The sequence below is a fragment of the Oncorhynchus clarkii genome, chromosome 27, assembly GCF_045791955.1.
Source record: "Oncorhynchus clarkii lewisi isolate Uvic-CL-2024 chromosome 27, UVic_Ocla_1.0, whole genome shotgun sequence".
In the NCBI taxonomy this organism is placed as follows: Eukaryota; Metazoa; Chordata; class Actinopteri; order Salmoniformes; family Salmonidae; genus Oncorhynchus; species Oncorhynchus clarkii.
The window spans coordinates 21,763,168-21,776,111 of record NC_092173.1 but is presented as its reverse complement, the minus strand read 5'-3'; the positions used below and the strand labels follow the sequence as shown (position 1 = coordinate 21,776,111).

Here is a 12,944-nt window from a genome sequence, read left to right as displayed (position 1 = left end):
TCCATTGAGATTTGGCAGTCATGAAATATTGTTTCATGTTTCTTTTGCTTTCTGTTCTCTCAATTTCACCTAAATAGTTGAATACCTTTAATCTGCAGGAATATTATATTGCAGATAACAGATTTGTACGGACATACTAACAATTTGTTTATATATATGACTTCTTAGATGGCATTTTTCATTTTTTCACTGAGGACTCAGGTTTGTTATGCGGTTATTAGGGATTACGACAAAGATCCTAGTTATTATGAGTAGTTAGCATGTGACTTAGACTCTGTTATACCAAGACAAATAGCCTAGAACACCCCCTATTACCTGCTGCTCTTCTTACTGAACAGTACCTACAGTAAGAAGCTATGGTCATTTACTGATACAACTTAACTCTCCCCAAATATTATTGTGTTGTCGTGTCATGTGTAGGTTGTACATGTACAGCTGATACTACAATGTTCGTCAGTATTAGCAATACTAAGTAGTATTAGGAATATGTCTGTGTTTTTGTCCCCTTTTTCAATGCTGCTGTTTTCTGTCAGTATTTCCAATATGTATGTCTTTGTTGGAAATACCGCAGCGTTTCCTCTGTTGTCAATCATTTTGTCTTGCAGGAGAAGGATGGTTTGGGATGTACCCTTTTCCATTTATTACCATATTTTGAAAGTTATTTTATTTGAAATTACTGTAAATCTAGAGCATTAGCCACAGTAGCTGAAGTCATCATTTCTCTCAGAGGAAAACCTGTCATTTGTCCCTGCTTGTGTTTTCAGTGTTGTCAAAAGTTCACTGTTGTTTTGTGTTAGTCTTCAGTTTCTGTTTTGTTTCATTTTGTCTTCAAGTCTTATAACTGTGTTTTTCCTGTCCATGTTTACGTTGTCTATTTTTATATCTTTCATGTTTCCACTTTGCTTTCAACCAATCACATGCGTGCGTTTCATGTGACTGTCATCATGTGGCTTGCATGGCGCTGATGATGTCATCACTCTGCAGAAGGTAACTTTTCGTTCCCAACTTTCATCAGACGAATCTTAGTTTTACTGGAGAGTCATTCATAACATAAATACTAAATGTCCCAATTCAATAATGTCCCATTTATTTCCATTTATTTTCCATCTTGTTAACCCATCATGTGTAGCCATTCACCTGTCGAGACTGATTGTAGCTCCCTGTAACTGTCAGTTATTTAGCAAGGAAGTGTTCCTACTGTAACTCCTCTCAGTACTGTGAATGATGTTCCTTGACTGACCTGCAGAGTTGTTAGCTCAGTGATATATTTTACTGGATTTTCTATCCACAATACTCATTTGTGTTAGCTACTGTATATATCTGCAGAAATCCCATGTATTTCATTTTGTGCCACTCCAAAAAAATCCTTCCTGCTTTGAACGAAGCAGGCCTTTTTTCAACTCCAACAAATACATTTAAAATATGAGCCTGTCTTAAATGATTTTATCCTAAGCAAGTTTGTGATCTCAGAAGTGCATGTCATCCTCTCCTATGAGCGTGGACTTTTCATCCAACTTGTCTAGCAGTAATTATTGACTTGCAAGGCATTTGTGAAGTAAAATTGGCTTCTACACATTTTTTTGAATATCATTAGGCCACTGACTTAGATCTAAATCAAGTTTCTCTGATAGTCTTCCTTGTTATGCACCCCCCTATTCCCACTTTTCCTGTTGAGTGTGCTGGATGTTTGTTTCAGTGGCGATCACTCTCACAGATTGTAATGGGAGTTATTCATCCGAATAACGTATTTATTCATTCATTCAACAAACAAATACACCTTCTGATATAACTTTGAATTTATCCCAACAATTTCACAGATTTATCACATTGTATTAACTTTTTTGCACTAACCCTCATTTGTCCCTCTCAAGTAGTTGTACAGGGTACAAACATCCCCCCTACTGGCTGTGTCCTGACCAATCATGTGTAATTGCTGTATAAATGCTACTTTCACTTTAGCACTCCACAGTAGTCTCACAGCTTGTTCATGAGCACTTTTAGTTGGAGAGGCAGACAAGTGCCTCTAGTAAAACAGAATGGAGGAAGGGTGCCATCTGGAGAACACTAGGACAGAATATTAACAGCTTTCTTCACGTCTTTGAAACAGGTTTAGGAGAAACCAGTTAAGGGTTTAACAGCAGCTGCTGACCAGCTGTAATACATTCTACATCTTCAGAATGACCACTTCAGCTCACCAACTAACCTTGATATCACTCATGTGTTTGTTTAGGGGAACCTGAACCGCCTAAGCTGGAGGGAACACTTCAAACCAAAGGCAACTCCCTCAAAGTCAACTGGATCAAGCAGGACGATGGAGGCTCCCCCATCACACACTACCTAGTCCGCTATAAACCAGTGAGTACTCACACTACCTAGTCCGCTAAACCAGTGAGTACTGCTACTACCTAGTCTGCTATAAACCAGTGAGTACTGCTACTACCTAGTCCGCTAAACCAGTGAGTACTGCTACTACCTAGTCTGCTATAAACCAGTGAGTCCTGCTACTACCTAGTCCGCTATAAACCAGTGAGTACTCACACTACCTAGTCCGCTAAACCAGTGAGTACTGCTACTACCTAGTCCGCTATAAACCAGTGAGTACTGCTACTACCTAGTCTGCTATAAACCAGTGAGTACTGCTACTACCTAGTCTGCTATAAACCAGTGAGTACTCACACTACCTAGTCCGCTAAACCAGTGAGTACTGCTACTACCTAGTCTGCTATAAACCAGTGAGTACTGCTACTACCTAGTCTGCTATAAACCGGTGAGTCCTGCTACTACCTAGTCTGCTATAAACCAGTGAGTACTGCTACTACCTAGTCTGCTATAAACCAGTGAGTACTGCTACTACCTAGTCTGCTATAAACCGGTGAGTCCTGCTACTACCTAGTCTGCTATAAACCAGTAAGTACTCACATTACCTAGTCTGCTATAAACCAGTAAGTACTCACACTACCTAGTCAGCTATAAACCAGTGAGTACTCACACTACCTAGTCTGCTATAAACCAGTGAGTACTGCTACTACCTAGTCTGCTATAAACCAGTGAGTACTCACACTACCTAGTCCGCTATAAACCAGTGAATACTCACAATACCTACAGTAGTCTGCTATAAACCAGTGGGTTTGGGGCACTGTACAAAGTACCATAGACAGTTGTAGACAATGTGCATTCTTATATGCAAAAAAATGATGCTTATGTACCCATGTCCTTTCAAGGAATACATTCCTAAAAGAGGCTGTCAGGTACTGTATTGTATCATTAAGTTGACCATGGATTGTGTGTGTCCTTTAGAAGCATCAGACCGACTGGAAGCCAGAGATCCGGCTGCCCAGTGGCAGTGAGTATGTGGTTCTGAGCGGACTGGAGTGGAACACAGAGTACGATGTGTTTGTGGTGGCAGAGAACCAGCAGGGGAAGTCCCAACCTGGAACCCTGACCTTCAGAACCTCTCCACAACCCGCTGCCATCCCAGGTACCCACACCGTGCACAGGGCACTCACAATGGCACTGCCACACACAGCTGAGGCAGCAAACTCGATCATGTCCCAAACAGGAGCATTTTCTGTTCTCCCAACCACATAAATCTGACAGTACACTTAATAAGAATTAGACGTCTAGATGTTCTCAGCAGGCAAAATTAAGAAAATAGAAAAACAAGCCAGCTGTTGATCAGAGATGTTCGTGGGTGTTCGCTGTGCAGCAGGAAATGTTCGAACTAGAACTCTCCACCGTTAGTCCCAGAGGGTATGTGAAGAAGGTATTGTCTGTCCCAGAGGGTATGTGAAGAAGGTATTTTTGTCTGCGAGGACCACCCAAACTAACACTTATTTTTGACCATGTCCAGAGTTTGTTTTTAACAGTTTATTTTTTGTGATGTTGGCATACATCGCACAATTTGTTTCTAATTTCCAATCTGTTAGATTTAAACTCCTTCACCGAAGTTGTGTGTGACCCACTGTATGAGTTTGCCTTCTCAGTGTTACAACAGGCTGCCTCCACTATGGACAAATGCTATCCTCCTACAGTGATGGGTACAGTATGTAGATGGATGGTCTATCCTGCTACAGTGATGGGTACAGTATGTAGATGGATGGTCTATCCTGCTACAGTGATGGGTACAGTATGTAGATGGATGGTCTATCCTGCTACAGTGATGGTACAGTATGTAGATGGATGGTCTATCCTGCTACAGTGATGGGTACAGTATGTAGATGGATGGTCTATCCTACTACAGTGATGGGTACAGTATGTAGATGGATGGTCTATCCTGCTACAGTGATGGGTACAGTATGTAGATGGATGGTCTATCCTGCTACAGTGATGGGTACAGTATGTAGATGGATGGTCTATCCTGCTACAGTGAAGGGGACAGTATGTAGATGGATGGTCTATCCTGCTACAGTGATGGGTACAGTATGTAGATGGATGGTCTATCCTGCTACAGTGAAGGGTACAGTATGTAGATGGATGGTCTATCCTGCTACAGTGATGGGTACAGTATGAAGATGGATGGTCTTTGTCCGTTTGTGTGGATGCAGTCTGCTTCTACATATTTTGGCCTTAACTGGTACAGCAGCGTTCCTGTTCCATAGCAGGTCTTAGCTAGCTGAAACTGACTGCTGACACACACAGACACCTGTGTTGCAACACTACACAGCTATGATGCAACAAATCCCTGCCAGGCCTCAGGCGATGCAGAGTGCTTTACTGAAACATAGCAGGACTTATCCCTCCTTCTCACTTCTCCTGTTTGTGCTTTCCTTTCTAACTCATCTCCCAGACAAACTCACATCCCATTCACAACCGTTCAACCTGCAGTTTCCTTACTCATGGTTTGTGGCGTAGTCCTCTCTCACATGCTGTGCTTTTGCTTGAACTTGCTTTAAAGCTAGAATCCTTAGTTGCTACACACATTTTTTTGACTTATAAATGAATGATATATACCCATTGATTCTTGACGAATATAACTTGCCTCATGAGCTTAGTTCAACAGTTGTAAACCATCAGAACCCAAAATATATATATATATATTTTACTATACGTTTGTAGACAACTTAAATGTGAAAACAGTGTTTAGCCTCAAAACATGGTTAAAACTATAATTTTGATATAATGGATGGTCAGGTCAGTCCTTGCATCCATAGCTCTGTCTATGAATTTAAGAGTGGTTGCTTTTCTCCAGGCCCATCCCTTAGATTTTTACCAAAACAGAGGCGGGGTGCCGCATTGTTATTGTTTGTGGATTCCAGATTTAACTGCTTGTCAGTTTAAAACTACTTCTTTAACTTTAATTTTTTTCTTGATTCAGTTTTGTTTTCAAACTTGACATTTTCTCTTCTCTCTCCTCTCTTCCGTCGTCCCATTTTCCCACCCTTCTGTCCATTTCCACTCCGTTTCCCTCTCTTCATTTCCCTCCCCCTTCCCCCTCTCTCTTCCCTTGTCTCTTTATCTCTCCCTATGTCTCTGCACTCTTGCCTGGTTTTGGAAACTGGTGGACTTCACTACATGAACATTTTCCTCATTACGTATTCGTCTTTTCTGAATCTGTGTCGCTTCTTTCGGTTGGTTTTGACTATATTTGGTTTGAGCAGCGACCCAGGGCTGTTCGTCTGTGACATACACTCTGATCTCCCTCGTCATGTCCATCGTTGCTGTGTTGCTGCTCTCATAGCTAGTTATCTCTCTCACACACACATGGAGGAAAGAAAGCTAGCCTTTCTCTGCCCTGGCTGGCTGTCTCTCTGGATAGATACCTAGACAGACATGTCTCTCAGTGGGTGATGGAGTAACTACAGAACAAACCAGCCCGATTGGCTGAACTAAACCAAAGGCAGTGGTATCAGCTTAGCTTGGTTCCAGATCTGTTTGTGCTGTATAGCCAATTCCTATGGTCGCTGACGACAACCATAGGAGCTGGCTAAACAGGACAAACATATATGGGACTAGGCTAGTATCAGCTGTCTCTTACAGCTCAGTGCAGTACCACTCTGCTCAGCAACATAGCACAGCTAGTAGCAGCACTCCAGTTGACATTAATGAACACTAGGGTATTGAATGAGTGGTAATGCTATTTTGAATACTGTGGTAGAGTACTGAGTGAATGGTGGTGAGTACCAGACACTTTAGGTAAAGAATGTGTATTATTTTTTCACTACATTGTATTGTAAAGATTTGTAATAACATTCATTTTTACATGGACAAAAGTATAGTCATTTAATTAACAAATAACCTAATTATAATATGCTAATATTAATATTGTTGTTTTTATGACACATTGTGTACATACATATAAGTGGTTTTGAAGCAGTTGGGAACTGCAGCAGTTGATTGTTGGTTATTGATTCCTTGAACAACTACAAATGTCATTGAAAACTAGCAATTGATTTTTGAATCAAATGAAATTGTGATTATTTTGTTCCACAACTGCGTCATAAATAGACCCTGAGGTCATTATTGAATTGTTAATAGTATTTTTTTGTAAATGAAGCAGACTTTCCAGAGAGTTTACGTTCAGGTTGCTTTCTTCAGAATGGAAACTAGACAGATAATGCTAGAGATCATGTATTGTGTGGGGTAGTGACTAGCTAGTAAATGGTTGTTTACAAAAGATCTCTTGAAGCACATATTATGTATTTTCTTCAGGTGTTTTTGGTTATGACTAATATCAAATAAAGTTGATTTAATGCGTCTTAATGGGTTTGCATTTACTGGAGGGCAGGTGATTTAGATAGATGCCTTTACTGTTCCAAAGACAAGGTACAAGTCACGTGTGATGTCTGTTGAGCCTTGTCAGGGAGACATTGATCTCCCAATTTGAGCACGTCAAGGTACCAGTATGCAGTTAACATCTACAAAACATTCGATTAGATGCTGTGATATCTTGAAACTATGAAACTGTGCATGACAGGTGAGTTGTCTGTGTTTTATGAAACCATTATGTAGAAAACAGAGATATTTCCATATTCTAACAGTATGTCCACATGCATTCAGCTGTCTAACTGTGGTGCTATATGTTCCTAGTGAGTCATGCTGTGTCTGTACTGTAGATATAGACGGGGAGTCTGCCCTCTCCACGGGCATCATGGCAGGGATCCTCATCTTGGCCTTCGTCCTGCTGCTCCTGGCTGTGGACATCACCTGCTACTTCACCAACAAGTGTGGCCTCATCATGTGTCTGTGTGGCAAGCCAGGCAGCGGGGCCAAGGGACACAACCTAGAACAGGGCAAGGCTGCATTCATGTGAGTGTCTATTGTCTCAATATGGCACCCTGTTCTCTATATAGTGCACTTCTTTGGACCAGGGCCCGTAGGGGCGGAAGATAGCCTTGTGGTTAGAGCGTTGGACTAGTAACCGAAAGGTTGCAAGATTGAATCCCTGAGCCGACTAGGTAAAAACCTGTCGTTCTGCCCCTGAACAAGGCAGTTAACCCACCGTTCCTAGGCCGTCATTGAAAATAAGAATTTGTTCTTAACTGACTTGCCTAGTTAAATAAATGTAAAAAATAAAAATAAAATAGGGAGTAAGGTGCATTTGGGATGCAATAAGCTGAAAAAGGAGTCTGCACACTTCAATCAGATGCAATTTCACAGTTTAAATTTGCGAAACTTTGGGTCCGTAATGACCTTTGTCTAAGATTTTTCTAATTGTGTCGTCCTCATTATGCAGTAGTTCTGTGTCATGGTGTCCATGTAATCATCCCAGAATCCTCTTTGGTCCACAGAAAGGACGAGTCCAAAGAGCCAATAGTGGAAGTGAGGACAGAGGATGAGTGCACAGCCAATCACAATGCAGGAGGACCCACAGAACCCAATGAGACCACACCCCTTACAGAGCCAGAGTGAGTAAAGCTTGACATACAGACACACATACACACGGGTGCGCACATACACACACACACACACACACACACACACATATATATATAATTGTTAGGCTAAAGAATAGTTCACTCTTGTTAAAATCACAATATTCTTGCACAATTTTGAGTACATTGTAATGAATGTTTCTGACGTTTTGAGCATAGGTAGTTGGTTTATACATGTCTGTGATTCCTATAAGCATAGTGCACCGTCGTGTGCTCATGTGTTTATGCTTTTTGTTTAAATGTTTCTAGTCACATTCACACTGCACTTAGCCCAGGGTTAACAAATGATTGAGTAAAAGGAGGGTTAGCTAACCCTAGGCTAGTTTTAACCCTGGTCTAACAACATGCAGTGTGAAAAACCTTGTGTGTTGTTGTTTCCTCTGTGGTTGTTTTTTTGGGGGGGGGGGGGGTGAAAGGGTTTTTGCTGCCATAATACATTTTTCTCAGGAGGATTTTCTCAGGAAATTTCTCAGGAGATTTAGCTTTTCGATATCAAGGTTGAATCGCTACCAGTCAAAGACGTGGATAGATCCACTGTGCTTTTGTCCTCCTGTATATGGTGAACTTGATGAAACCAGTCTAAAAACTGAGACATTAAAAACTGAAGTCACATGAGATGAGTGTCTGGTACTATTCAACCCTTCAGGTGGTTGTGTGTAGTGATCCTTTCCTTTAGAAAGACCTCTGTGTTTTCAGTTCATTAGACGCTACATGTTCTCCATGTTAGTCTGTGCATGGACAGTGTCCTTTGATATTTGATGTGCCTCACTGCATGGAATCCCCTGGTGTGTCCTTTCTCTCTAGTTGATGTTGGCTGCTCTGTGTGTGTGTGATATCTAACTGCATGCCTCCCCTAACCCTAACCTCCTGCCTGCTCCTCATGTCCACCCCTCCTCCCCAGTCCCCACATCGGGTCCCAGTCACCTCAGTGTCTAGTGTGTGTGTCTCTGCTCTCTCCCTGCTCTCTCTCCCAGGCTGGCTGCCCTGGCTCTGGACACCCTCTCATCTGTAGCCACCATCTCTGACACAGCCAACACAATCTATGACCCCGCCCAGGACAGCCCCTCTAGCGAGAGCACCGCACTCACCTGTAGCCTGTCTGCCCCCTCTACTGACCCCCTGTCTACCCCCGTTACTGACCCCCTGCCTGCCGCTGCCCCCGCCCCGGCACCCAACTCAGAGTCCAACACAGCCCCCCCAACCCCCCTCATCTCCACCTCTGACATCACAGCAACCCCCCTGTTAGACCTTCTAGAAGACAGCTCTCCTAGAGCAGAGGACAAAATGTCTGCCACTGCTGTTAGTGCCACAGATTGCCCTAAATCTCTTAAAAAGTCCCCTATTCCAATACCACCTAGGCGTCGAAACTCTAACAGACCTGCTCCTTCTCCTCCCACTCCCAAGAGCCCCACACCTACCCACTTCACCACTGTGGCCTCCAGGAAATCTGCCCCAGACAGTCCCTCTCTTTCCCCCTCCACTGCCTCTCCTATCCAAAACACGAGGAAAGCTGCTCCCTCTCCTGCTCCTATGGCGTTCACTTTCCCAGCCTCTGACACCTCCACCGATAAACCTGCACCTACTGCCACCAGCACTGTTACCCCTGTCCCTGGTACTCCTACTGTCCTGGGCTCTAGTACACCAGCCCCTGACCCTGACAAACCTGACTCTACTACCAAAGACACTCACACTCCTGCCCCTAATATAGACCCCACTACCACTCCCACATCTGTCCCTAATATAGACCCCACTACCACTCCAACATCTGTCCCTAATATAGACCCCACTACCACTCCCACATCTGTCCCTAATATCAACCGCACTACCACTCCCACATCTGTCCCTAATATAGACCCCACTACCACTCCCACATATGTCCCTAATATAGACCCCACTACCACTCCCACATCTGTCCCTAATATAGACCCCACTACCACTCCCACATCTGTCCCTAGTGCTCCTACTACTGCCTTCAATGCTGATGTAACTGCTGCTATCGTTCATGAGGACACAACCAAATCTGCCCTTGTTTTCCCAGACATTCTCACTCCCACTCCTGCTCCCACAAGTGCCCCCACACCTGCCCCTAATGCTCCCACTGCTCCGAGCTTTGCCACACCTGCTGCCCCCACGGTCACTATCACACCTACCTCTACTACCTACGACACCCCAACACCAACCCTGACCCCCCACATACCCATCACCACAGAGCCCCAAGCCCCAGAGATAGAGTTTGAGTTGACCAATGGGGTGGCGACTAAGAGCCCCTCCCTGCCCCCAGCAGGGTCCACTGGGTTTCAGAGTAGTCCCACTCCCTCCCCTGCCCCTGTCCCTTCCTCCTCCTCCTTCCAGGCTAACGGAGACGGGTTCGGGGCAGACCTCCAGGCCTCAGGCCCTCCTGCTCTGGAGGAGTTAGACAGTCTGGCCAAGGCTGCTCCACTCAACAACGAGTATGGCTCCCTCTAGAGGTTTATACGTGTCAATGTTTTTGTGTGCCCATTTAACTTCTATTCTATTATCGCTCAGTCACCAACCTTCCATTTGTCCTGTGAAGTGAAATTGTAGTAGTCAATTGTGGTAACAGTGGTGATAATTGTTAATTAATGAGATTTGTGTAATGGTGACAGAAGTGCTGTAGTCATTGCCATGGTAGTGGTTGTGTGTAGGTAGCATCATGTGGAGTGTACAGTGCTGTGTAGTAGTATGGTACTCCTTTTAGAGTGTGTTGTGGAGGTTGTGCGGGAGCAGTGTTGTAATGACAGTGCCGGGCATTATTACTGCTCTTAGGCTGGGGAAAGGGCCAAAGACTAGATCTGGCCTTTCACTCACCCAGACACTGCAACAGACGATCATTTGGTTATTATGTGGTCCTTAGTACTGCTCTATCGCTTTGACTCAGAGGTGCTCTGTAATTATATTACTTGTGCTGGTATCAATCGTCTAACAATTACTACCTATGGCTATTGTCCAAAAATATATTGGAAAAGTAGCGTTAAGAGAGTTGGGCCCGTATCCGAAAGGTCGCTGGTTTGAATCCCTGAGCCGACTAGGTGAACAATCTGTTGATGTGCCCTTGAGCAAGGCACTTAACCCTAATGTATCCTGTAAGTCTCTCTGCATAAGCGTCTGCTAGAATGTAAATGTGTATTTGGGGTGCTTTTTGTTTGAACGCAGCTGTTGTTGTTTCTCTATTACATTGCAGATAGACTGTAATGACTGTTCATTTGTAATATTCTCTCCATTGCAGGAAGATATTTGGAGATGAGAAGAGTAAAGTGGAGGAGGTGAAGACAGCCCAGTCAGAGGTGACCACAGAACACAACGATGTCACACAGACAAGCGACAGCAAGGCATGATTGGGCAGCCTCAGCCCACCCAAGATGGCGGCGGCAGCAACACTCATTACAGTCTGCAGCAGTTTTTCTTTCCAGTGCCCTTTCTGCATTTTCAGAACAACAACATGCGTCTGTGCAATAGAGTCCATTAGAGCACCATCTGATTGTGCAAAAGTAAAATATTGTCACGTATGATTTGTTTTGCTACACCCATTGAACACTAAAGAACACAATTTGAGTGATCTCAAGTGGTATAGGAAACAACATTTCTCAGAGTTATAATTGTTTTCAGTGCGGTTGCAGACAAACAATGGATTATTCAGGAACATAACACTGAGTGTACAAAACATTAGGAACACCTTTCTACTATTGAGTTGCACCCCCTTTTGCCATCAGAACAGCCTCAGTTCTTCAGGGCATGGACTCTACAAGGTGTCGACAGAATTCCACAGGGATGCTGGCCCATGTTGACTCCAATGCTTCTTACGGTTGTGTCAAGTTGGCTGGATGTCCTTTGGGTGGTGTACCATTCTTAATACACACGGAAAGCTGTTGAGTGTGAAGCGTTGCAGTTCTTGACACACTCAAATCAGTGTGCCTGGTAAATACTACCATACCCCATTCAAATGCACTTAAATATTTTGTCCTCCGCAGTCACCCTCCGAATAGCACACATACACAATCCATGTCTCAATTGTCTCAAGACTTAAAAATCCTTCTTTAACCTGTCTCCTCACCTTCGTCTACACTGATTGAAGTGGATTTAACAGGTGACGTCAATAATAGCCTTCACCAGGATTCACCTGGTCGGTCTGTCATGGAAAGAGCAGGTGTTTCTAATGTGTTGTACACTCAATGTATAATATATATATATATATATATATATGAAGAGATTGACTATATAGACATTACTTTATTATTTCCATGTTACATTGTTCAAATGTTTGAGGGCTAGTCTCATCGAATAGTCTCATCGAATAGTCTCATCGAATAGTCTCATCGAATAGTTTGTTTGCATGTCTGATTTGCAAATGGTTCTTAATGTTTTGTTTGAAACATTTGACTGTTTTACTCTTTATGTCTGTATTAGGGTGGGTTATCATACAGATTGTTTTCATGTTTCAAACAGAAGTTAACTGACGGAGACTGACCTGTAGCACCCCAGAGTGCTGGGAATGCTCTGGTTTCAGAGAAACCACGTATCAGGAGTTATCATATGAGATGTCTTCAACTCACTGTACCTAGGGGTTCATAAAATGAATACTATATTGTGCTAAATGGAGAAGTGCGTATTGAGCAGCTAATATTGTACCGGTATTCACAATGGAACACAAGATAGAACAAAGTGCAACAGATCCAGAGAAAGGTTGTAGAGAAGATCTTTAAGTGATCTAAGTGAATGTCTCATCATGCCCCAAGCTTCACCACTTCCGTGTTTTAACATCAACTATGATGAGTATCTTATCATATTCACAAGAAAACAAATCAAATGCTTGACTTTTATTGTTTAACATTGTGTTTTTGAAGCAAAAATCTTTAAAAGCATTTTTGTACTCTCTAAATGGAAAGGTTTCTTTTCCACTCCTGACTGCGAGCTTGTGCACTGTGACTGTGTCAGTGGATTGTCTTGTCGTCACTTTCAATAATATCTACATAGCTTTGTCATGAAAGGTTTACCTATATATTCTTTTTAAAATGGTATCTATGAAAACAGTACAGCAAATGACTTAATATGGTC

General features: G+C 43.0%; 1 protein-coding gene across 11 annotated transcripts in view; it reads left to right on the top strand.

Annotated features, from left to right (window-relative positions):
- LOC139386169 (neural cell adhesion molecule 1b) overlaps positions 1 to 12,559 on the top strand; it is a 106,902-nt gene extending 94,343 nt beyond the window's left edge. For 4 of the 11 annotated variants that reach the window (XM_071131632.1, XM_071131631.1, XM_071131630.1 and 1 more), the window contains 6 exons: positions 2,231 to 2,355; positions 3,298 to 3,478; positions 7,053 to 7,245; positions 7,728 to 7,844; positions 8,846 to 10,321; positions 11,119 to 12,559. In XM_071131632.1, the coding sequence (XP_070987733.1) occupies positions 2,231 to 2,355; positions 3,298 to 3,478; positions 7,053 to 7,245; positions 7,728 to 7,844; positions 8,846 to 10,321; positions 11,119 to 11,227 (2,201 nt within the window). In that variant the 3' untranslated portion in view covers positions 11,228 to 12,559. Of the gene's footprint in view, positions 1 to 2,230; positions 2,356 to 3,297; positions 3,479 to 7,052; positions 7,246 to 7,727; positions 7,845 to 8,772; positions 10,340 to 11,118 lie in introns of those variants that run through there. The other 7 variants (XR_011629015.1, XM_071131636.1, XM_071131633.1 and 4 more) reach the window with 7 other exon arrangements.
- Positions 12,560 to 12,944: the final 385 nt, after the last annotated feature.